Raw genomic sequence first — 25706 nt, forward strand, 5'->3', positions numbered from 1 at the left:
GGGAGAATCCAGGGTTGCCGAGAGGACAAAAGAGTGGCCAGCCATTTCTTGGGCTGCTAGAGGCCAGGCAGGTGCCCAGGAGAGAAAGCACAGAGCCTGAAAGGCCAGCAGTGACCTGGAGGAGAGAGGGGAATCCCAGGATAGTAAACATGTTGGCAAATGAGGCTCATTAATAGATAAATATTTCACTGCTTTCTTTAGGGCAGATAAACAGTGAGCCCTGATTAAGGAAAGGAAGCTGGGAGACCTTGACTTTATTCGAACCACATGGTTCCAGTTGGCTGTGGCGTTCTCGCTGCAGCTGGAAGCGACGCTGCCCCGGCTCCATCTGAATCGCAGTCTAAGTGAGCTATTGCCCGCTGGACCTGGGCGAGAGGAGACACAGGCAGAGTCGATTTACCCAGAATAGAGACTTGCCCACGGGGCCACTTGGGGGTACACGGGGTGCAAAGATCCTCCTTGGGCTGGGTCAGTGGGCAGAAGAGGGGCAGAGAGGACCCGCAGGCTTGGCCCAGGGTTCGGTACGAACGGGTTGCGCCGGGACGGCCCCGCGCAGCCTCTGTGCTGGCCAGGGGTGCAGGTTGGCGGCAGGCTGAGCGGTCCGGCGGAGCCTGGGGTTGGTTCTGTTCCCGCAGGATGCGCCAGGCCCGCCACGCGCGGGCAGATTCGTTGGCCACACATTTGAGCCTTTTCCCCTTCCATTCTAGGCTGCCGCGGGCCCCGCGGAGCAAGACCACCTGTGAGGGCTGCTGAGATTGGCGGAGGCGGTCATGTGGGCGGTCACGTGCTGCGGCGAGCTCCGTCCAAAAGAAAATGGGGTTTGGTGTAAATCTGGGGGTGTAATGTTATCATATATCACGCTACCTCGTAAAACCGACACTGAAAGCTGCCGGACAACAAATCACAGGTCAAAATTATGAGTTCTTCGTATTATGTGAACGCGCTTTTTAGCAAATATACGGCGGGGGCTTCTCTGTTCCAAAATGCCGAGCCTACTTCTTGCTCCTTTGCGCCCAACTCGCAGAGAAGCGGCTACGGGGCAGGCGCCGGCGCCTTCGCTTCGACCGTGCCGGGCTTGTACAATGTCAACAGCCCCCTGTATCAGAGCCCCTTCGCGTCCGGCTACGGCCTGGGCGCCGACGCCTACGGCAACCTGCCTTGCGCCTCCTACGACCAAAACATCCCCGGGCTCTGCAGTGACCTCGCCAAAGGCGCCTGCGACAAGGCGGACGAAGGCGCGCTGCACGGTGCGGCTGAGGCCAATTTCCGCATCTATCCCTGGATGCGGTCTTCAGGTAGGCGCAGCCGCTGGGCGGGCGGGCGGGCGGGCAGTGGGGACGCCGGGCTGGGAGCGCGGGGCTGGGAGCCGCGGCCCCGTGACTTCTGGCGGCGCTGCCTTTCTGGTTTTAATTAGAGTCGAGGCGCCATAGCGTGGAGAACCCGTAGCATTGTATGTAAATGAGGCTCATAAAACTTTTTATGGCCCAATTAATGGGTTCAATCCTCGTAAATTTATTTAACTCCATTTGCCTTGGAATTTTAACATTAAGTTTGTTTGTTCGCTATTCTCTCTCTTTCTCCCTCCCTTTCTCTTCTCTCCCTTCTTCCTCCTTTTCCTTTCAGCCTGGCTTCTCTTTCTCGAAAGCTGGGAGAGCCTAACCCTTCAGGGCCCCTCACACGCTCCGGTGCTAGGGGCCTTTTAAAGGCGGGGGTGGGGGGCTGGATCGGGAGCAGAGGGTAGGAGCACCCGAGGAAGGTCCGGGGATGGGGGCGCGGACTGCTAGGGAGGAAGGGGGCCGCCTGAAGTGCGGGCCACCTAGGGTCGTCCACTTGCCCAGCCGGGCAGGGAAGCAGCCCCACTCGTCTTTGAATGGCAAAAGCGCAGCGTCTCCCACTTGCCCACACTCTATATTTACAATTTCCCTTTGTCAGGGGGAAGCTGGACATTGTGGAAGCCTAGCCGGCTGGAAAGCGCGGTTGTAAAGTTGGGATTCTGTGCCTTCCCTCTTCAGGGAGCTGCCTGCACGTCTGTTACCGCAGTTGGGGGTCTTCCCCTACCATTCCTGCTCCTCCCCCAGCTCAGTTGGGGGCTCGGGGCAGAAGGGAACGTGCCTCGGGTCAGGGCTGGGAGGAGGGTATGAGCTCTGGGACAGCGGCCTGGCTAATGTACTGTCCTGTCTGTGTCCTTATCAACTTGTCTGTCCCTGTGTCCATGGGTCCACATATCTGCTTGCAGGGCCTGATAGGAAGCGGGGCCGCCAGACCTACACTCGCTACCAGACGCTGGAGCTGGAGAAGGAGTTCCACTTCAACCGCTACCTGACCCGGCGCCGCCGCATTGAGATCGCCCATGCGCTCTGCCTCACCGAGCGCCAGATCAAGATCTGGTTCCAGAACCGCCGCATGAAGTGGAAGAAAGAGCATAAGGACGAAGGTCCGGCAGCTGCCCCAGCCCCCGAGGGCCCCGTGCCCGCAGCTGCACCCACTGCTGCTGCCACCGACAAGGCTGAGGAGGAGGACGACGATGAAGAAGAGGAGGAGGAGGAGGAGGAATGAAGGGCCGAACTGGGCCCTTGGCTGCACCAGACAGTCGAAAAAGCGTCTTTAGAGACTCATCGATTTTATTTACAAAAGTGGAAAAATAAAAAGAAAATGTAAAAAACAACAACAACAACAAAAAACAGTCCCCAACCTGTACCTCATCTACCCCATTACCCACTGCAACTCCCAACTTTTTTGGACAGCAGCCGCCTAGACTGGGTCCCCTTGGGGATCCCCTCTGCCTCCGAGGGCCCCCCAGCAGATACCCCCCTCATCCCAAGGCCAGCTGGCTCTGCGCTGGCATGGCTAAAATACTACCTAGCACAGGCCTCGGAGAGAGGCACCCCCAAACTACCTATGGGCCCAGCCTCAGCGGACCTCCACTCCCAGGAAGCCCAGAGTGTCCCAACACTGGCAGACATCCAGCACCTCCCCCATAGGTCAAGGACCTGACTCTCTAAGTACTACCTACTTGTCCCAAACTACCTATATTGTGCTTGCTGGCTCGCCTGCTACCTAGTGCCGGCCCCTCCCAGGCCAGGCCCCTGCTGCTTGTGGCTGGCAGCCTTTGGGGTCCCTGAGGCTGCACTGAGAAGGCGCTGGGGTCCGGGGACCAGGGCATTGGCATCTATTTAAATGGAAAAATAATATATTTATTCCAAAGCATTTTAAGTGCTGCAACCTAGAATCCCTCTTCTCTGGCCTGGATACTCCAAGTTCAGGCCCATAACCCCCCCCCCACTTTTGGAGGGGAGCATTCCCAAACTAGCTGCAGATTTCTAAGTTAGCTTCTGCTTAGTAGGACTGCAGAGATGCTCCCAGCCTCCCTTCTCCCTCCCCACCCGTGTCCTACTGTCCAGCCATGTTGAATATGTACACCCTGACTTTTCCTACAATTGCAAATATTGTATATTTGAACAAGATTTTTTTGTCATTTATATAGTCTTGGAGCTCATTTGTAAGGCAATGTCTTGACTTGGGAAGGATGTGTTAATGGGGTGACCTTGTAGCATGGTGTGTTGTCTTGAGCTAACTATCTAGCAGGTGGGGAGAGCCAATGCCCTCCCCAGTGCCCTTCATCTCCTATGTTGTCCTGCGTCCCCCTCTTATCCCTCTCAGCTCTAGCCTTGGGTTCCAGGAACAGGAAGGTATGCTTTCAGTTTTGCCCAGCTAACTGTGTTTTATGTAAAAGAAAAATAAAGATGCTTGGTGACAAAGAAATGCGGACTGTTTTATCTGGGGAAGGGGGCTGGGGAAGAGGGTGGTTATGGCTGGAGAGCAAGCCCTAGCTGTGTGTATGTGTGTGTCCAAAGGAGCTTTAGAGAAACCAAAGTGGAAGGACAAATAGGATCCAAGTGTTGAGGGTCCATGAATTGGTGTATATGCATGTCAAGTTCCTTTTTGTGTGGAGTTTTTATGTATGGGTTTGTATAGGTATGTGTGTACTTCTTTGTGTATATGTATTTTCGTGTACGTCTGTGTGTATTTTTACATGAGTCCATAACTATATATTTCTGTGTCCGTAATTAAGTGAACATGTTTCTGTGTGTAAATAATTGGATGTATTTCTGTGTCCAGAATTAAGTGTATGCATTTCCGTGTGTCCATAATTGTATATGTGCATTTCTCTGGGTGGAGATTTTTGTCTGGATTGTGTGTGTGAGCACAAACATCTTCCAAATACCTTGAAAACGGAATCTTCGATAGGTATTCTATGAACCTCCCTAAAAGCCTCCATAAATTCCAAGAGGGAATCCGAAATTCGCTCTTTCCTCTAAGGCTGTGGGGTGAGCTTGCAAAGGGGAATCACCTTGCGACTGATTCCGAATTTTCCATGAGCCCCGAACCTGGCGCCAGGCTAGGAGGTGGGATTCAGGGCCTCTGACGCAGTCCCCCCACCCCGCATGCAGGCTAAGTGTGGGTGCCTCAGAGCCCAGCCCTGCAGCTGAGTAGGGGCAGGGCGGCAGACCCCTGCTGCAAACCTGGGCGGGGGCGTCTGGGTGCGGGGAAGGATGGGGGGCTGGGGAAGGGGCGAGAGGCCGGTGGGGACAGCACAGAACAGCGTGAGCTCTGGGGGCGAGGACCTCGACTCCAATCTCCTGCCTGGGCTGGGCCGGCTTCTTATAGCTCTTTTAATAAAACCCGGCCCAACTGGGTCTGTAAAACCTGCCTCCCCAAGTCGGGGCGGCCTCCGTGGTAAGATGGCGCCGGTGTAAGAGCTGCCTCCTCTTAGAGATGGGGAAAGGGTCATAAATCCGTTGTTGTTTATGAAAATTTACAACTTTGCAATACAACTTTATGAGTTGTTCGGCCCTTCCATTGGCCGCTGTCGGTCATGTGGATGGGAACCGTGAACATGAACTTTTTTATAATTTCCCTTGCGAGAATAGAGCCGCATTCTTTTGCTCCGCTCCGTCCTGCCTGCTTCGGAGCTCTGCCTTCCAGCCCGGCTCGGCTGCGCTTTGTCCGGCGATGGCGAGCGACAGGAGGCCCGGGGCCCGACCCGGCCGGCCGCTCCCGCTGGAGGTGGGGCGCGCCCAGTTCCAGGCGCTGAGGCGGTCGCTCTGCAACTCGCAACCTGGCTAATTTCCTGCGTCCTCTGGCACCAGGAAGGAGGACAATTCGTCTCCCCGTGCTGCCCAAGCGACAGCTGTCAGAGGGGCAGGAGCTTCTGGGAGCCGCCATCTGAAGGTGAGACATGTGGGGAGACAGGAGCAAAGGTGGTGAGATGGCAGCCAGCGCCGGTGGTAGTGGGAGAGGGCACCCAGGGTGGCTTGAAAAGGGGCATACTCCCCGTCACCCACACTCATCCATTCACTGCTGTCCCCTAATACATGACAGGACAGACCCCCCACCACCACCACCACACACACATACACATACATGCATTCCCTTTCTCCTCTCCCTGGCTCAGAGCGGTAGAGCATGCCCGTCTTCCTTCTGGTGGCACATCGCCCTGGCATGCGTGCAGGAGCACTGAGGTCTCTCTCTCCTTCCCCAACGACCTGGCCTAGCCCCAAAGGAAGTGCACCCTGCGTTCCCCGCCAGCCTCTCGGGTTTGGATTTTTTTCTTTCTTTTATCACTCATGACCCAATTGGTTCGATTGAATCCCCCAACGACTGGGGACAGTTCCCAACCTGGGAAGGTGGGAAGAGATGAGGACCAAGTGAATTTATCGACAGGCGTTTTATATCGACACAGCACCGTCTATTCCCTGGGAACTGGTTTGTGGGAGAATGGTAGAATGGGGCGAGGGGGGTACACAAACAAGAACTTACTAATTCAGCCAGAGTCCGCTGCTGATTGCCTGCTTCCCTGCACGCGGTTTCCCGATGAGAGAGATGTCAGAAGCGCGGGGAGAGGGAAGAGGTGCGCGGGTGGAATTCTGTGTTGGAGGAGAGGATGGGGTTAATTGGCTGGGTGTTGCTTGGCGGGAAGTTTCGGTGCAGAGGATGGAGTGGTGTTATTGCGAGGGGCAGAGGCCCGCAGCTAAGGTTGAAAGGAGGACACGAACCGAATGTGGGCAATAGGAGGACACCCACCCACCCACCTCGGAGCCGCAGGGCCGGGGATGGCGGGCCCACCTTCAGCAAGCGGGGAGAGGACTGTGGAACTGCCCAGGCGGAGGCGCGGAGGGGACCGCAGGGTTAGCGTTAGGTCTCAAGGTGGCACCAACCACGATTTGGTCTGGGTGCCTCTCCGCCGGATTTGCCCAGGGAGCTGCCTGGGATAGCGACCAGAAACCATGCTGAGGTTCAGGGCTCGAGTTCTTTTGGTTTTTGGTTTAGGTTCTTGAAGTTTCCCCACCGTAAGCCACTCCCTTGGCGTGCGTTAGCTAACGAAGACGGGGCTGGAGGTTCGGGACGCCCGCGGGCGCTGTGGGTGCACTCGGAGAGGATAAAGCGGCGCATTTGCATTGCAGGGCCGTGGGCAGCCTGACTGCGGCTGCCGCGGGCCCATTATTTATTGCGACCGAGCCCGGGTGGCTCGCTGCTGCCACGCTGTGGCCGTCGCCGGGACCGACGTCAGCCGCAGCCCCGCGTCGTGCAGCCTGGCGCGACTATTGCTCGGGCCCCTCAGAGATTCCCAGGCAGGCCGAGGAGAGGGGGGCGAGGGAGGACCTGAGGGGCGGTCTCCCAGGGCCTGACTGGCCGGGAACCTTCCCCGCCTTGGCCACCTGACAGGAGCTGGACGCCCGACTAGACTCGGGTCCCCCCTCCCCCCCAGCACCAAGGAGACTGGTTGTACAGGCCGCCTGGCACGTCATGGCTGCTTCTGTCCAAACTGCGCGTCCTAAGGCGCCCTGGGGGCGCACGCTGGTTCGGGGAACGCGGCGCTCCGGGATTTTGAAATCACAGAGACCACTGGTAGTCCTGAGGTCTGCAGGCCTGGCTGACACTGAGGAGGATGAGCTATGGCAAGGAAGGCGGGCTGTGGCTCCAGGCGAGAGCCCGTGGCAGGGGCAGGCCGCACCTGTGTGCTGTGGGCTCTGGCCTGGGCTAGAGATCAGGGCGGAGGAGGTGGCCTTCAAGGTCCCCCCACACCAGCAGGCCGTCCTCCAGGCTGACAGAGGTCAAGGAGCTCAGTGGGCAGCCCAGGGAAAGGGCGGATTGTGTGGCCCTGCTCGCCATCCCGTCCCCCTTGAGGAGCAGCCGAAAGGTAAGTGCACTTTCCATGTGGCTTTGACCGAGAAGAGAGAGCCCTGATGGCCATTCTCACCATCCCATTAAAGGCTCCCTCCACCGTCTGGGGCTCCGATTCTTCTCTCTCTCTCTCTCTCTCTCTCTCTCTCTCTCTCTCTCTCTCTCTATATATATATATATATATATATCACTGGTTGGAGAAATAGATTTGGGCGGCTGCCAACATGATATGTACCAGCCTTGGCTAACATGTAGAGATTTCAGTTTAATATATTTTTCCATCTTAGTGCCTATAGAAGCTAGAAATATAATGTGTGGGGTTTTTTTGTTTGTTTTTTGGGGGGGTCTTATTTGAGAAATCAAATTCTCTTGTTGGCTAGGAGCATTATTAGATTGAGAATCCAGGTCAAACCATAACAAATAATAATAACAGTAGTAAACTGCCACCAGCCCCAAAGCTATGTGGGACCTGGAGGAATGAAGCAGAAATTATAAATGTAATCATTTATCAACATCTTCAACGTTTTTTTTTTTTTATCTTACATAATAACTTGCTTGAAATTACTGTCACATGATGGTCTTGTTTCAGAAACAATAATTCAAACATGATTTTCTTGCAACATAGCTTTAAAAAATAATTTCCTTTAAAATTTTTTACTCTTGAGTTTTTATTTTCATTCTTTCCCTGAAGAAATGCAAAGGAAATATAAAATTCTATCCTCTGCTGCCAGGCCCTTTTTATATATGCAAAGGAAAAACTTTCCCAGCTTGGATTGATTGGGGCACAACCAGAAGGCTTCTAGGCACAGCCCCTTTCAAGGGTGCACGCTAGGCTCTGTGCACCTAACTAACCTTTGCCCAGTTTTTTTCCTTTGGGGGAAAGTGAGGGCAGGGGGGTGGGGGGATCAAAAAGCAAGGAAGAGATTAAGAAAATAATTTCCAGATTCCTAGGGGGCATTGCCATGCCCCACAAATCTTGAACCCCATTTTCTGCATTTGCCAGAGTTTTATAAATCTTATAATCATCCTCTGAAAATTCGACCAAATCATTTAAAAATCTTTCTTCACTATCCACAAAAATGAGGAGTTTAAAGCTAATTCAAGGGGTTTTACAAGCCCCCAAAATACAGCCGTAAAAATGCCATTGGAAAGATCACGTTTTTACGAAATGAGATTGATCCATGCGCTGTAAAAGTCAACTTTCTCCAAGGCACACCTCTCAAGGAAGAGAGAGCAGCCCAGGACAGGCTTTTCATATTCTGTTTGGGGAAGGGGAGGTCTGGGACTGCGATAAAAGCAATTCAGATGATTTCCTTGAACTGGTGAGACAAGTGGTCCCCGTTCTGGAGCGACTGTCTGGGGCAGGCCCGGGACCAGTCCCAGGAAAGGCAGGAAAGAGACACACCTCAGGACAGTGGGGGGGGGGGGGAGTGCCCCAGACACCAAGCACATCAATTATCCCGAAGCCTTGGGCCCAGGTGAGCTGCCCTCTATGACCGGCTGAGCCAGAGACAGTGGGTGGCTTACACCTCTGGAATGAGGACACAGATTCCATACGTGGATCTGTCTCAGTTCTGAGTGGTCCAGGTGGCAGAGAGCGATTTTAGGGGCTCTGCGCGAGGGGAGCAGGTCCTGCGGCTGGCTTCAGAGCTGTCTCAAGGCCACTCCTCTGTAGGTCCCTTTCTTGTAGAAACCAGTGGTTTCTGGCTTCTGGGTTCCTGGATTCAAAGGCGGATCGGGGCGCACAGGTTGTGGGGGTGCTTTGAGGCCAGGCAGTCGCTGGCTATTGGAGGGGAGGGAGTAGGGATTTAAAGAAGACAAGTTTTATGTGGGAGGAGAGGGCTGGCGGGGTAAGAGACAACCTTTGGCTGTGTCCTGGTCAGCTCCAGGTGAGCCTTTGGCCCTCTGCGGCTGGCAGGCCCAAGCCCTTGATTAGAGTGGGGAAAGAGAGGAAGAGGGGATGCAACGATTCCTAAGGCGCAGGAGTGCGGAGCAAGGATCTCAGGCCTGGTTTGTCAGAACCCTTCCCTAGCTCCGAAACCCGCACCCAAGGGTAGGGGAGTGCAGGGGGAGGGGCAAACTCAGGGCCCTGCGGAGAGGGCAGGCCGCAGAGAGCAAAGCCATCCTTGTCACCGCCCCTCCGGGAGCGGGGCTGTCAGGTTTCCTGTTAGGAGAAAAACACTAGCAAAACCCAACAAGGCAAAAGGGGGAGGAGGAAAGAGCGGGCCTGACGGGGCCTGGCGGTGGCCCGGACACCCATACCCCGGCCTGATCCACACACCCCTTCCTGGGCCGTGCCCGCCGCTGGCGTCGGGAAGGGAGCCGGGCCGGCCGGCTGTGCGCGCCCATTAATCTGCCGGGAGGGCGGCGGGCGGGCGGGCTGGGGGCTGTTTGTAACTTTGCTGCCTCGGTCGCCGCGGTCCCCGGGGAGCGGGCTCCGGCGCTCGCTCCCATTGGCCGCTGCCGCGTCAGCTGGTGCGATTTGCTGCTGTCGCTTTTGGCGTTCGGCCATCCAGAAACAAACCAGTTCGATGACTACTAATAGTTATAGCCAGATGTACTAATACACAACAAATCACAGTCCTGCAGAGGGGCGCGCAAATGAGTTCCTATTTTGTGAATCCCACTTTCCCCGGGAGCCTGCCCAGCGGCCAGGACTCCTTCTTGGGCCAGCTGCCCCTCTACCCGGCCGGCTATGAGGCGCTGAGGCCCTTCCCGGCCTCGTATGGGGCGTCGAGCCTCCCGGACAAGACGTACACCTCACCTTGTTTCTACCAACAGTCCAACTCGGTCCTGGCCTGCAATCGGGCGTCCTACGAGTACGGGGCCTCGTGTTTCTATTCTGATAAGGACCTCAGTGGCGCCTCGCCCTCAGGCAGTGGCAAGCAGAGGGGCCCTGGGGACTACCTGCACTTTTCTCCCGAGCAGCAGTACAAACCCGACAGCAGCAGCGTGCAGGGCAAAGCCCTCCATGATGAAGGCACCGACCGGAAGTACACGAGTCCTGTTTACCCCTGGATGCAGCGGATGAACTCCTGTGCGGGTAAGGCATTTCCCTGCAGCACCCCCCAACCCCCACCTCCCCGCCCAAGAGATTGGAAGGAGAGAGGGAAGGAGGCAGGGAAAGAAGGAAGGAAGGAAGAGACAGAGAAAGTCGAAAGAGGCAATAGAAAGACAGGAGGAAAGAATGAACAAAGTTTCTTTGGCTTTCAAAACCAAGAGATTAAAAAAACCCAACCCATTCCCAATGGAGCAATGAAGCTGTGGCAGAGTGAAGGCAGGACACTAGTGTCCATGTAAGGTGACACCTTAGGGGAGCCCATGTGTGTGTGTGTGTGGGGGGGGTCATTGCCTTGTTAGGTGAGACCTGAGAGACAGGGACAACCTAAAGAGAGAGGCAGGCTGGATTGGAGGGAGCTCCTGCCCATACTACATCCTGGTAACACCCTGCTCAGATTCCCAAACCGAGATAGCCTTCTGCACCCATCACTAATAATTCCCCTTTACCTCCCAACCCCTCTCCTTTCTGCCTTTCAGAAACTCATATAGATAGAGACACTTATTTGGTGTCTTCCAGGGTTACCCCAAAGCCTTGGAGGGCCACATCCCCAGCTGCAGTATTTCTTCTCTCTCCTCCCTCCCCTCCTCCCCCTTCCACTCAACTGCTCACTTACAGCCAACTTCTGCCTCCTTCTGAGATCCTGCGGGTATCTCAGACACCCAGCTTGGAGGGAGCCCCCACCCATGGGCCTCTTTGGCACAAGAACAAATAGCCCATCACAGTTCTACATTTCTAGGAACCCCAGGTGGCCCATAGCCCCATCTCTTTGCCCCTAGTCTCCCCAAGACTTCACAGGGAATCCTTGGAGCAGGACAGTGCCTAATGCGAATTTTAAAACTTACAATGTTTTGCTTTAAAATCCACTTGTTTTTTCAAGGAAACTCTGCACTTCTTAGAAGGGCCATACAATCTGGGGGATTTTGCAAAGATTTGAGAAAGCTGACGATTTTTACCTTCCCAAATAGTGTATTGAGTCCTGAGATGGCTGGCCACAGTAACGTCTTAGAAATCCATATGTGGATTCAGTGTGTCTACCCTACTCATAGGGTTACACATCCCCACTCCCAGACATACACACACTGTACTCCCATAAAATATGACTTAAGCACCTCGAATTAAGAATGCTCCTTATATTATTTTGCTTGTAATGGGTTTCTTACAGAGCAGATTTTTCAAAAACAATAACTTCCCACCCCAAGTCGTTTTAGGTGGAAAACATCTCGCTTGGTATAAAATAATCTTCTCCCATCCAGAAGGCTTTTGGCCCACGACGTAGTGGGAGAGGTTAGAGTGGAGGCGGGTGGTTTCCAACCCAGAGACCCGGGCACGGGTGCCCGGTTGACTTGCTCAGCTGCCCGGATCCTGGCTCACCGGCGCCTGGCCTTTTCTGCCCGCAGGTGCTGTGTACGGCAATCACGGGCGCCGAGGCCGCCAGACCTACACTCGCTATCAGACGCTGGAGCTGGAGAAGGAGTTCCACTTCAACCGCTACCTGACCCGGCGCCGCCGCATCGAGATCGCCAACGCGCTCTGCCTCACCGAGCGCCAGATCAAGATCTGGTTCCAGAACCGCCGCATGAAGTGGAAAAAGGAAAATAAACTCATCAATTCCACACAGCCCAGCGGGGAGGAAGCTGAGGCAAAGGCGGGCGAGTAGACGCCTGGGCAGGGACCAGGCCAACGGCACAACCTCCCTCGGTTTGCCCCCTTGCCTTCGCCTGCTCCCCAACTTTTCTCCCTGCCTGCTACCATCCTGGGGGCATATGCTGCTTCAGGGGAGCCAGGAGCTTTGCAAAAGCCTGAGCATTTATTTCTTTCAAACAACAACAACAACAACAAAAAACAACCCCCCACACACAGCCAATCCCAGCGGTGGAGCGGGGTGCACTGCATACAGTCCCACTCTCCAAGGCTGCCCAAACCCGCTCTGGATGCTAGGGCGCGCCCCAAATTTGTCCCTGACTCTTGTGCTGGCGCCTCTGCATGCCCCTGAGCAGGGACGCGAGGTTGCTGGAGAGGAAAGAACCCCGGGACCGAGCCTCTTTTGGTGTCTGGGCGTTTTGGCCTCGGTCCCTTGCCACCAAGTCCCGAAGGGCACCACCAAATCGACTCGGGCCACTGCAAAGAGGGGGCCTAAAGGTTGGGGCCCCAGCACTGCGGTGGCCTCCCAGCCCCCACCCCCAGACAGGAAGAAGCTCGAGGAACAAAGGGGGCCCAGAGAGAGCCAAGTCTCTCGGCCCGCGCAACCGTCCGTGGAAGAGAAGCAGTCTCAGCCGAGCCCAGTCAACCTGGGCGCGGGTGGAACTTTACAGCTCGAGAGCGACTGGGCACTTGAAGGCTCCAGGCTCCGGATTCCAGCTCCCCGCCTCCGACAGTGCTGGCGCTGCCACCACAGCAGCGTTCCGGACCTACGGAGGGGGCCCAGGGCCGTGGGAGCGGCAAGAGTCATGGTTTCCAAGCCTGCCAGGGGCGCCTGCGACGCCGGGCCTCTAGCGGGGAAACCCTCCCTTGCCTTTCAGCTATATTTGTGATTTACTTTCATCTTTCAGAACCCAGGAAAATAACTACGGAGATGCTAGGCACTGCCACGAAATGCTTCCATTAGCGCCTTCATTTTACTCCTGGAGGTCTAAGCAAGACCCTAATAACTCGGCCCACGAATCCCCAGCCCCCAAGCAGCTTCTGTGGCTGCGGGGAGCCTGGGCCCACTCGCTGGGTTCACCTAGAACCCCTCCGACTTGGTGCCCGACTGGCTCCAGGAAAAGGACCCAGTGGTGAAGATTCCCCAGGCTGGATACTTAAAGCAAATCAGAAAGCAAACTAATGACACGAAAACTATATTTACACGAAAGAAAAATCGAATCTGGTTATAAAAGTGTATGGAGTTTGACCTCGCCTCGGAGAAACACTACACAAAAGCTATCTTTAATAGACGCCTGTCATTTAAGAGCGGCAGGGATACTGTCCCTCATGCGCTCGAAAAAACAGAGCCGTAATTGTAGCTGCTGCTGCGGGCAGGATTTATTTCTCCAATTGGCTAAATGGCCTCCCCTCTTTCCCGAAGGTGATATCTGTATTTTCAATTTTTAGAGCTGCCGGCACGACGGGCAGAACCGACCCCAACCTCGACACAAAAATAAGAGGGGCTGCACAGCGGGGAAATAAAGTTGTTGTAAATAAAATCCAAGTCACCATCTCCCCCCAGTCCTCTGCATCCTCGCCGGGCACGCGATCGGCAGCTGACGGCCTCACAATTGGTACATCCTAATGGAACTGCGAGGGAAATGCAATAATTTTGCCATAATGGGCTGTAACCTCAATTCGACCCCGGCCCTTGCAGCCCCAGGTCGGAAGCGGAGCGATGAGCCGCGCCTCCAGCGGGTGGCGCTCGAGTCCGACTGAACGGTGGCAGCGGGCAGCGGGCACGCGCCTGGGGCACGCGCGCCACCCCTCTCGCCTCCACCCAACTCCCCCATTAGTGCACGAGTTTACCTCTAGAGGTCATCAGGCAGGATTTACGACTGGACAACAAAAGCACGTGATTCGAAGTCGTACCCCATATTTGGGTGCCTACGTAGGAGGGAACCAAGTACATGTCCCAGTCATTTCCATAATTCATCATAAATTGTGCAAGGGTGCTATAGACGCACAAACGACCGCGAGCCACAAATCAAGCACACATATCAAAAAACAAATGAGCTCTTATTTTGTAAACTCATTTTGCGGTCGCTATCCAAATGGCCCGGACTACCAGTTGCATAATTATGGAGATCATAGTTCCGTGAGCGAGCAATTCAGGGACTCGGCGAGCATGCACTCCGGCAGGTACGGCTACGGCTACAATGGCATGGATCTCAGCGTCGGCCGCTCGGGCTCCGGCCACTTTGGCTCCGGGGAACGCGCCCGCAGCTACGCGGCCGGCGCCAGCGCGGCGCCCGCCGAGCCCAGGTACAGCCAGCCGGCCACGTCCACGCACTCGCCTCCGCCCGACCCGCTGCCCTGCTCTGCCGTGGCCCCCTCGCCCGGCAGCGACAGCCACCACGGCGGGAAAAACTCCCTGGGCAACTCCAGCGGCGCCTCGGCCAACGCCGGCAGCACCCACATCAGCAGCAGAGAGGGGGTTGGCACGGCGTCGGGAGCCGAGGAGGACGCCCCCGCCAGCAGCGAGCAGGCGAGCGCGCAGAGCGAGCCGAGCCCGGCGCCGCCTGCCCAACCCCAGATCTACCCTTGGATGCGCAAGCTACACATAAGTCATGGTAAAGCCAGCCTTTTTCTAAATCCACGCGGCCGCGGGGACGCGGCTCTCCGTCTCCCTCTGTCCTTTACCTCCCTCTCTCCCCGTCTCTCTCCTGGTCTCGTCTCTCCTAGCCCTGTGGAGCCTCTCCCCGCCGGTCTCCTTCCCTGCCTTCCTCCATCCTCCTTTTCTTCTTTGCAGCGCCCTTGCGTTCGTAAGGGGGGGGGGGGGCGCTGGTTGGCAAGTTTAGACGTTGAAAGGGGGAGGAAGGAGAAAACCTATGTCGAACCCCAGCGCCTCGGAACGCGCTCCCGGGTCAGGCCAGCCGAGTAAGGCGCAGAGAGGTAGAGGATGGCAGTAGGGGCTGTGAATCGGGCTTGTCAGGACGGATAATTTATGAGGAGGGCTACGCTGGGGAAACAGCGTTACTAATTAGAGCCCCCAAAAAGGGGCTTGGGGGGTGGAAATAATCCAGGCGAGAGCCGGCGGGACTCTGAAGTTTGGGGGCAGGAGGAAGAGCAGGAAAGGAAAGGGAAGAAAAAGAAAGCAGGAGCCCCAAGCGTGCAGGCTGGAACAGGAGGCAGCTCTCGGGGCTGGAACTTTAAGGGAGGGTGACCTGGAGGCCACTTGGGCGCTCAGAAAAGGGCCTTGTGTTGGTGGGTTTCTGAGCGGTGGGTAGCTTGGAAGGGCTGAGTCCCCGCCTCGGGGCACCAGGAGCAGGGCCAGAGGGCAGGAGAGGGCTGGGAGAAAGCCGGGAGACCCTCCAGGACGCAGTTCCAGCCTCGGATGGGCCGATTGTTCCCAGAGTCCAAATCGTATTGTTTTCTTTCTAGAAAGGAAGAGGGAAGGAAATTCGGGGGGGGGGGCAGGGGGGCGAAGAGAGGACTTGTTGAGCTTTCCTTCCCTATTCCCTGCTCAGGACCCTGGCTCGTCCAGCTGGCAGACTTTGGTGGCCAGGGGCTGAGGAGTTGGTGGCTAAACCGCTGACTTTTCTGTTGCAGACAACATAGGCGGCCCTGAAGGCAAAAGGGCTCGGACGGCCTACACGCGCTACCAGACCCTGGAGCTGGAGAAGGAGTTCCACTTCAATCGCTACCTGACCCGCCGAAGAAGGATTGAAATAGCACATGCTCTTTGCCTCTCCGAGAGACAAATTAAAATCTGGTTCCAAAACCGGAGAATGAAGTGGAAAAAAGATAATAAGCTGAAAAGCATGAGCATGGCGGCGGCGGGAGGGGCCTTCCGCCCCTGAGTATTTGAGCGTTTAAAGTACTGAGCAGTATTAGCGGATCCCGCGTAGTGTCAGTACTAAGGTGACTTTCTGAAACTCCCTTGTGTTCCTTCTGTGAAGAAGCCCTGTTCTCGTTGCCCTAATTCATCTTTTAATCATGAGCCTGTTTATTGCCATTATAGCGCCTGTATAAGTAGATCTGCTTTCTGTTCATCTCTTTGTCCTGAATGGCTTTGTCTTGAAAAAAAAAAAAATAGATGTTTTAACTTATTTATATGAAGCAAGCTGTGTTACTTGAAGTAACTATAACAAAAAAGAAAAGAGAAAAAAAAAACACACAAAAAAGTTCCCCTTCGACCTCGTTTAGTGCCAATGTTGTGTGTTGCACTCCAGTTGTTTAACTGTGCATGTGAGTGGAAGTGTTCCTGTCTCAATAGCTCCAAGCTGTTAAAGATATTTTTATTCAAACTACCTATATTCCTTGTGTAATTAATGCTGTTGTAGAGGTGACTTGATGAGACACAACTTAACTTGTTTGACGTGTAGTGACTAGTGACTCTGTGACGAAAACTGTGACTCCAAGCGGTGTGTCCCTGCGTGCCTTTGTAGGACCCTTTGCACGAACTCTGGAAGTGGCTCTTATAAGCGCAGCTTCAGTGATGTATGTTTTTGTGAACAAAGTTACAAATATTGTCCAAGTCTGGCTGTTTAAGCAAACTGTGATCAGCTTTTTTTTTTTTTTTTTTTTTTTTTTGTATTTGTTTTTAAGGAAAAAAATACTGACTGGAAACAAAAAATAAACTTTCTATTGTAAGTTCTCTTGGTCTGGTTTGTGCCAAATAGTGAGCGGCTCTTTCTGCTCTTCTGTCTGTCCAGTCCTGCAGGCTGGTGAGTCTGAGGCTACCTGAGCAGCCTGCCTGTGCAAGGAGACCTCAGACCCACACCCTGACCCGCAGCCTCCCTAACTCTGACCTTTCAGAAAGTTCAGGGCAAAAGGTGGAAAAGCTGTAGGTGCTTCCAAAGCCTGAGTCCAACCTGCCCATCTATGAGGAAACCAAGTTAACTTGCTGGGTACAAAAAGAGGAAGAGAGAGAAAGGAGGAAAAGCCCAGGGCTTTGTTAGCGGCCCACGGGGCCCACTCAGATGCTGCCTGTTTCCTAAGACCATCCTGGGCCTCCACTTGAAGAGGCTGCTATGCCAAGTTGTGGCCCCCAAACTCTCTGCCCCTAACCCACCCAGGCACCCCTTCCCACTCCTCACCCTGAACCCAGTTGGCTTCTTTTGCTACAATTAATTTGCTACAAATGGAAGGTACTTACCCCATCCTAGCTCGATTGGGAAACTCCTCAGAGCAGCTAAAGCGCAACTAGAGATTTGCACATTTACCGACTGCTTACACTGATGCCGTCTTTCCTTTTAAAAGTTATAAAACAGTAAACTTTATAAGCCCCAGTTCCGGCTATATGACATTTGGGTGCCAAATGAATAGGGTTTTGTCTATGAATTAGATCGTAAAATCATCCATAGCACAGACAGATCGGCTCACTGGCTATAAAACGTCACGTGGGGCCATTAAAGTAAGTTTTATGGTTTTGGGGAGTTGACATCCAACATTATATACCACATAACATATAATCTCACTGACGCTGGACTCCATTTGACTCTTTTGCAGGCTACGTGTGCTGCCTGGTCATTCAAATTGTCAATTTTAGGTCCAGAAGTGTCCAAACCACAAGTTCTCAAAACTCTCTGAAAAATGGCTCCCTTCGAGTTAAGGTAAGCTCGCCTCCTGAGCACTTTCAAGTTTATTTGTACTCTAAAACTTTCTCCCTGGATCTTTCTCTCTCTCTCTTTTCTGTGTCTCTGGTTCCTATGTCCGAGGTTACCTCTGAATTCAAAAGGGGAGCGCAAAGTTTTCCTCTGCCCCTGAGGAGGGCCAGGAGCCTGCTCTGCGGAGCCACCACGGTGAACAGCGCCTGTGGCCGCGCCGCATCCCAGGCCTAACTTTAATTGCTGCACCACCGCGGATGTTAATGACTTCCGCTGCTCTCGCTGGCGTGCAAAAAGATGATTTTTGTGTGCGCATGGGCCTCTGTGTGGAGACTTGGCTGGGCCGCCCCCCATTCTGGGCTGGTGGGCCCGGGTTCCTGGGGGGTGAGGTGTCGCGGAGCCCTAGGGTGGGGGCTGGGAGCCAGCGGGGCGAGGGCTGCGGGCGCCGAGAGCCGCTCCGAGCTTGGGAGTTTGAAAGAAAGGCCCCGCCAGGGCCGAGGCGGACTCTGGCGGGATTCCTTGTGGGGCTGTGGCAATATGTCTTCGCGGGGCCTGGGTCATTTGGCAGCACTGAATTGAGGCGGCGGCCTTCGGGGCCGGGTTTCAGGCCTGGCTCGAAAGAGTCGGAGGATGGCAGAGGTCGGTGAGGCGCGGGCCGCACCTCCAGGCTGGGCTCCTGGGTTGCCAGGCCGAGACCAGGACCTTAGCGCGGACGGGACGCTGGGGACCGCGGGTCCCCACCTGGGGGGAGCGCTCACCACCCCCTCCCCCGCACCCCGGACCAGGCCCTGAACCTTGCTGGCCTGCACGTTCTTTTTATTTCAGTGGGACTGTTCTCACCCGCCTGTGAGTCTGAAGCAATAAACTTTATGGCCGGATTTAACTTTAGTCTTTGAATCCCCAGGCTAAATGAAAGGAGTAAAAGCCCTTTCTTTTCTTCCGGCTTGCCTTTCTTCTCCCTCTCTTCTTTCCTTTTTCTCTCCTCTTTTGTAGAATTAAAACATCTATGCACAGGACCCTCAAAAGGCAATTTAGGCGTCCCCCTAGATTACACTTAAAGATTAGAGAAATTCACTCCCCCTCATCATACAGGGGGAATTCTTCCAAACTGTGCCCTAAAGTTTGGGGGGAAATCGAGATGTCTTCAACACCCAACTTAAAAGTCCCCAGAGCCATTAGGTTGTTTTCCCTGACACGTCATAAAGGGTAGTTGAGGGAAGAAATTGGTCGTTTGTCAGTAGGAGATTTCCGCCTTTCTTTTGTTAGCTGCTCTTTCTGTTTGATCCCAGGAAATTTACATAATCTATGATTTCCAAAACAGTCCCCAATATTGCACCAACGGGTGAAGTAAGGTGAAATAAATTTTTCCTGGGTACAATTCCAGCGTGGCCTCAGCCACCCCCTCTGGCCCCAACCCCCCACATTCTTCAGTGGCAAAGCGGGACTGGGGACACTGTGGCCTGTCCCGGGGATTTCTCTGGATGGGTATCCACATGGGACCTAGCGAATTTCCCCCTATCCCATCTGAAAAATTCAGCCAAATTCTCCAACTTAGAAATGAAACAGAAAATGGGATCTTATGTCTCCAAATGATGTTCTCCTTAGGAACTGGGTAGTTTTATGCAAGTGCTAATTGGTAAAGATATTTACCAAGTGCTTATAGTGAAAAAGTTTAAAGTACAGATTTGGAATTTCAACATACTTTATTGTGCAGAGGCCACTTACACTCAACATTAGCCCAACAGATGTTTCCAAAGTCAGAGGTCCAGAAAGCAAAATCTGGGGAGTTTTCTGCAAAATTGAAACCCCCACACACATCCCACTTCTCTTGAATAGTGAGTGGCAAGGCAGATCCCTGAAGTCATTTTTTGTAACCTGTTAAAGTGAACATTGCTATTTCAGTACTCAGGAAAATGTGTCTGCACCTTGGCAGAAACCAGAATAGAAACTCTCTTTGGGTCCTGTTTTATTATTTTAAGTGTCTGTAAGAATTCTAGAGTCTTTGTTTTGCTGCTCAGAGTTTTGGGCTCTTTATTGGAAAATACTGGGTGAAGGTTTTATTTTAGTTGCTCATTTGGTGATCTTGCTTGAGTGATTTCTTGGTGACTAAAATTAGTAGCAAAAAAAAAAAAGAAAGAAAGAAAGAAAGAAAGAGTGGTAGGGCTGCTGGCAGATTCACTTGAGTAACTTGCCTGGAGGAAGTGGCCACACCACCTCCGTGGCCACATCCCACCCTGGGATGTGGGAATAGGCACAAAGGCTGTTGGACCTATATCCAGCATCACACAATATAGAGAAACTTTCCCATGATTTAAAAGAATTAGAGGCTATAAATATTGTCAGCTTGCTAATTTCTGTCTGTTGTAATCTTCATAAAACTTTAAAGTTTAAGGAGCAGGCCAACTCACATGGAGTTGAGTGACTTTTTAAAAAATATAGCATCCAGTCAGACCTATGTGAGCATTACTGGAGGAATTTTTTTTTCCTTTCTTCCTATTTTCACAGGAAGCACAGTAAAGAGGATGGCTGGTTATCTGCTCATTTTGTAGATAAGTTACTTCTTCTTGTGCATTCTTTTGAGTTGTTTTTACAGAGAAACTTACTTAGAAAGAAAATATCTGTCATTGAGAGCTTTATGAAGACATCCAGCCCCAGCCGGTGGCAGAAGTGTCTGTCTGTGTTCCTTGTCTTGTAAAAGGAGAAGGTGTCCGAAATGTACAGGGCCCCGTTTGTTTCTACAAGCAGAAGAGACAATATTTCCTGAACTATAAATATAATAGGAAGCTTCTGGTCACACTCACTTAGGGGTTTGTTAGGGTTTCCATGGTCTAATTTCACAACATTATGCCAAGATTCTCTTTCTTCTGCTCTTTCCCCCCAGCTTCATTGTTGGCGGCTCTGGGAGAGCAAGACAGAATTTTCTACCAGAAATGGAGTCATGTTCATTTGTTGAGATGTGAAGAGTACTATATCCAAACAATTAGTGAAGGGAGAGCAAATCACATCCTTAAAGATGGGCTATTAAAGAGGAAAACAATCCTTTTAGCTTAAAAGGTACCCTTCAAAGCCTCTCCCTGCCTTAGCTTGGGAGTCTGTTCGAGGTTTGCCCACCATGGAGAGTGCAGAACGGTGTGGCTCTATGTAGACCCTTTGGTTTCTAGGGCAGAATTTCTTTCTAGTCAATGACAAAACTATAAATGGGGCTTCCAGACAGGGCTAAGGGGGTCAACCTAGGCTCCCGCCCACATAGGAGTGGGGCGCCTGAGTCTTAGCCATTCAAAGCCCTAGAACTGGAAGATTTGCCTAGGTTAGTTTTGTTTGGTGTTTTGCACAAAGAAAGCTTCCTTCTCTCACCATTTCCCCTTCCCACAAACCAATCTTTTCAATAATAATATTTGTTATGGAGGTTATTGGGTAATTATTGCGATTTTGTGAAGCAGCCCTTGCTAGAGGTGAAGTCTGTCATCACCTAACAAATGACGCCCGCGCAGTTCACTGCCGGGTTAAGTAAATGCAGAGAAGATAAATCTGCACACCCCAGGAATCGCCAGCAGAGCACGCTTTAGTACAAGTTCACAGTCAACTTGCTGGCCTGGGCCAGCTCGCCCAACAATTAGGGCTGCGTCTTTATTTCTAAATTAAGAAAAAAATGTCTCCAACTTCCATTACCTGCTTTCCCGCATCTTCTTTTTTCTTTTGCTATTTGTGAGGCTCCCCCGCCCTACCCCCAATTTTCCTTATAAATGTAATGATAAGTGATTTCAAAATAATCTCTTTCCTATTTTAAGTGCTGATAAAAAGAGGTAGGAGGCTGATTTGACAGGAAATACAGTCACAAACACAAAAATATCCAGTGCACCTTCTTATTCTAAAAGGCTGTGGCAGAAGTAGGGCGTCTCTGAGATCCTGGGAGGGGGGCCTTCCCCCTGAAAGAAAAGGCACAGCTTTGTATATCTTTGTGGTTAGTGCGTTGCAACTGCAGGTCAAAAAGTTGAGGGTCAAAAGTTTACGTTGTGCAGCACTCTTAGTCATCTGCCCAGACAGAGTTTGATGTCAATGTTAGAGCTGCGATCTTGACTATCAGCACAAAAGATAAAATGGCTTGGAGTGACGCGTGTATCACGGTATGGACTCCAGGTGAACCCTAGTGGTTGAATGACCTCAATTATGGAGAAAAGGATAGAAAATTCCTCTTTTCAAGAGTAATACATGCTGTATTTCATCTTGAATTATCGCTCCCATTCTGAGGGAATAGCAGCAGGTAAATAGGCTTAGATTACTGAAAAACCAACACCTTGGATGTTGGAGAACCAGGAGTCTGCGGGTGTGTCACAAAATATAAAACCTCAAAACTCATCAGTGGACCTTTAAGAAATAATGTAGCAACTTTCCAATGCTCCGTGGTACCTTCAAAGGCAAGAGAACCGGCAGGAAACTTCCTTTATTTGAAAACAGTGATTTTGATTTGCCATCTCTTTCTTTTTAGTACCTATAATGATTCCTAAAGTGTGTGAGAACAAGGGCAAATACACGCACTTCTTACAAAATGCATTCTTTGCAATTTTCAAGCAGAAAATGCTTTTCCTGAAACTGCCACCCACTAAATGCGAAGAGTTCTTACAGCTGAGAAGGGGAGGAAGGAAACCGAAACCCTCCCCCAAAGAGACAGGATTCCTCTACCCCTCCACCAGTGAGAACATGCTTATTGGAACCATGAAAATGTTCCTGTTGTTGGAAATTTTTCATTATGCTTATTGTTAACCCTCCATTGAATGTAAGAGAAATGCTACAATCTATAAGCGAATAGCTAAACTGTAAAGAATATGCCATTTGATCAGGAAGGTAAGAATCCACAAATGCTAGAGCACCTTGAGAGACTTCTATTCTCCAGAAAATACTCTTTAAAAACACATTTGGAATAAAAGCTAAACAGAGGGGAAGCATGCTAAGGAGGAAGTGTGGGAGAGTGGAAAAGAAGGGAACAGTGTGTTAAGGAAGCCGACTGGAACCATGCCTCATGTGTGAGTTGCAACTGTAGAGCTAAGCAATATTTTATTTTTTATGCACCTATATTAGCTGTAAGTGTTGGTGCCATTAGAATCTATTTTCTGAGGGACATGTTTTCCTTTACCATGTATCGATAGTTAAGTAACCATTGTAGGGAAGCAGAGAAGAGAAAGATGAAATTTTTTTCTAGGTTTTTCTTTTTAACTACAGAGGTAAATTAATTCAACTACTCAGAATATTGACTCTTGCAGGGATGTTTAAGATCATCCCAGTATATTCTGGTTGATTGGATTTGCTGGTGCCAGGTACAGTCAGTGGTAAACATTTCCCAAACAGTGCCTTCCTGGAAGTAATCAGATTGCTTCCACTGTTGGATGTGTAAAGTTTTCACTCTGGCCAAGAGCTTGAAGCCAAATGGGGGTGTGCCAGATGAAAACAAGAAAGGGAACAACTGTGGGGATTGCTGTTACAGCAGTGAACACTTCACCACATCTGGGCTAGCAAAATGAAGAAAGCTGAAACTCCTACTGTTACTCACCAAGACAATTATGTGTCTCTTTGAGAAAAACTTATTGTTTTAAAACTTATTGGTTTAAAATGTTTCATGCCTTAGAAACATGTCAGCTTCAATAATCATAGACAACTCTTAGCTGCTCTCTAAAGTAAAAGAAAAAGGTACCTGAAAAAGTTAATGCTTTTAGAGTATGTACTTTTTTACTTGAAGGATTTTGATTTTTAGGCCTCATAATCAATCCTAGTGAAAATTCATATATAATGCAAGTATAAATTTCAATCTTTATTCCTGGGTCGTGTTGTGTTCATTACTATAAACTACTGCAAGGAAATTACCCCCAAACAATTAATCGGTCAAATGGCTGATAAAGTATTGCTTCTTAAAAATGCCTAGTATACATGGGGGAAAGTCATCAAATGCCACTATCAGGCATTCTGAAATTCAGCCATTCCTATGAATACTCCAGAGATGTGCTTCAGATAGAGAACAGTCAGTCTGGGGGACTCTTGCTCTAAAGAACAAAGGACAAATACAGTCAATACATTCCATAACGTTTACATTTCCTTTGCTTTCTCCCCCCTTGGTTTTCCGGAGAAGGAGTGACCTGGGCAAAGACTCTGCTCTCTAAAAGACACTGTATAGACCTTTTAGAAGCGCAAAGTCCAAGGCCGAGGTGAACTTCAGGTCAGCGCGTCTAACAAATATGAAAATGTCGGCTGGTGAAGGGCGCGCCTTGTGATTTAACAAAGACTGTCAATGTGTAAGATTAATAAGAAACAAAATGCACATGGTGTCACTGTTCGGTCACTTTGAATCTCCGGACAGGGTTGCATTCAAGAGGGAAGGCTATTCCAAATATATTCAAAATGATTCAAATCAGATTCAAACTAGGCTACAAACACTGTCTTCCTCTCGTTCTCTCTCTCCCTTGGACTCCCTTCGCTCTCCTTCTCCATCTGGGATTCGAGGACATGGTGAAAAGTTATTTCACTTAGTGGGATTTTAAGAAAGCTTTTGTTGGGAATATATGTTATCCCTGCACATGGAAATAAGCAAATGTGCTTACCAGTTTCCCAAGAAAAGGACAACGCTTTCACCCTGATTGGGACTGGAGCCAGTTGGTATGGGGAGATTAGCACACTCCCTCTCTGCTCCATTTCAGAGCATCCCGTTTTTCTTGAGCTAGATGCTGCTGGTAAACTTCAGTTTATTTATTAATTGAGTTAGTTTCTTTCTGGCTTTACTTTGGTGTCTTGGATCTTATGTAAAGGCAAGATTTTTTTTAATGTTTTTCAAAAGATTATTTGATTCAGTGGAATGATGCTGTGGCTTGCACAGAGAGATTGTGGAAGGATCAGAAAAGGTACTGAGATTGTTTATTACAGCCATAAATCTTGCAGTAAAATGTCAAAATGTCGGTGTGTGAGATAACACTTGGTGGTCCTGGCTCCATTTGTGTTTATGATAGGAACCACAAAGACAAGTTACAGGCCTTGGGGGATTCTGTTTAAGCCCATCTTCCTAAAGTAATAGAACCATATGAAACACAGGCGCAGTTAACTCGTTTAGGCTAACCATATACAAAACACTGCCCATGCCTTGTTAATACTTTAAAATAGAAACCTGGTGGAAGGTTCTGAGGCTAAACAACATGAATTTTGTGTTTTAGTGTCTGTAAATAATATTAAACAAACATGGTTAAAACCCTAGTACTCAAGGCTGATGACATGAGAATGAAGGCAAAATTTCCTTGTCATGTTTTTTTCCTCCCTGAAGCTTACAAAGCCCAGTTTTGTAAATTACAGTCTGTATATATTATTCAGATTACATATTGAGTATATATGTATATATTATTGTTCTTACTGTAGAGAGATATTGATTTAGGCAGCTGTATCACAGGCTAGATTTCCCCCAAATCTAGAGAGGATGTCTGAAGATTACACTCAGCATTGATTTGCCTGTGGCTCAGATTTCATTTAAAAAAATATTCAGGGTGCCCCACGTCGATGGACAGCACTCTTCACAGACACACAGCCAATGTGGAAAACCTCTTTGTACCACTTCAGGGTGATTCCAGTTAAAAAGCTAACATGATCCCCTTTTAAACCTCTTTTCCTAAATTAGTTTAAAGATTAGTCCCATATAATAGGCTTTATGTGGCTAAGCATTAAATGACTATCCATCAAATGGATATTCCAGCATTTAGTAACTCATATGAGTAACTGATATAAATGAAGATAGAATTGACATTCCTTTTGAAGTGTCTCCAGGCTTAGGCTATAACTTTCCTTGTCTGCCTTCCAGACTCAGTTGTGAGAAGGCTGTTTATACTGCTCTTTGAAAAAAATCAAATAAGGTGCACCAGCTGAAAAATCCCTGCTTTACATGCCAATATGAACATATTTTTTTAAATGGCGACTATTCTAGTCTGTAGTGCTTTAGTCTAGGCTGAAAAGTAGAGGATCTAGGATTGTCTATTATTCAGAAAAGGAAAGAGAAAGCACACAATTCGAGTAAGGCATCAGTATTTACTTTAAAGATCAACATTAGGTAGAATTAATAGTAATTTATTTGTTAATAATGGTGTAATTAGTTTACCCATCAAATTTCAATTACCAAATGGCAAGCAACGGTTCTCTCTCCCCCTTTCCAGAGCTACTATAATCGTTAATATGCTAATTTTCAGCAATCCAGTGTTATAGAC

The 25706-nt window shown here is 50.7% G+C and overlaps 4 protein-coding genes across 8 annotated transcripts in view; all 4 read left to right on the forward strand.

Moving 5' to 3' along the window:
- Positions 1-784: 784 nt before the first annotated feature.
- HOXA7 (homeobox A7) lies at positions 785-2665 on the forward strand. Its single transcript, XM_036246724.1, has 2 exons — positions 785-1295; positions 2237-2665. Exons 1-2 carry the CDS (start codon positions 917-919, stop codon positions 2554-2556), a joined length of 699 nt encoding a protein of 232 aa, XP_036102617.1. The 5' UTR covers positions 785-916; the 3' UTR covers positions 2557-2665.
- Positions 2666-4935: 2270 nt separating this feature from the next.
- HOXA3 (homeobox A3) overlaps positions 4936-25706 on the forward strand; it is a 45261-nt gene continuing 24490 nt past the window's right edge. For 2 of the 5 annotated variants that reach the window (XM_036246436.1, XM_036246435.1), the window contains exons 1-2: positions 4936-5232; positions 17384-17487. The gene's annotated coding sequence lies outside the window, so the exon portion shown is untranslated. Of the gene's footprint in view, positions 5233-6569; positions 7202-17330; positions 17488-25706 lie in introns of those variants that run through there. The other 3 variants (XM_036246437.1, XM_036246439.1, XM_036246438.1) reach the window with 2 other exon arrangements.
- On the forward strand, positions 9768-12148 carry HOXA6 (homeobox A6). The gene is made up of 2 exons (XM_036246446.1): positions 9768-10228; positions 11644-12148. The coding sequence occupies exons 1-2, from the start codon at positions 9787-9789 to the stop codon at positions 11901-11903; spliced, it is 702 nt and encodes a 233-aa protein (XP_036102339.1). The 5' UTR covers positions 9768-9786; the 3' UTR covers positions 11904-12148.
- HOXA5 (homeobox A5) lies at positions 13608-16529 on the forward strand. Its single transcript, XM_036246444.1, has 2 exons — positions 13608-14502; positions 15482-16529. The coding sequence occupies exons 1-2, from the start codon at positions 13608-13610 to the stop codon at positions 15730-15732; spliced, it is 1146 nt and encodes a 381-aa protein (XP_036102337.1). The 3' UTR covers positions 15733-16529.

The sequence above is a fragment of the Molossus molossus genome, unplaced genomic scaffold, assembly GCF_014108415.1.
Source record: "Molossus molossus isolate mMolMol1 unplaced genomic scaffold, mMolMol1.p scaffold_m16_p_7, whole genome shotgun sequence".
NCBI lineage: Eukaryota > Metazoa > Chordata > Mammalia > Chiroptera > Molossidae > Molossus > Molossus molossus.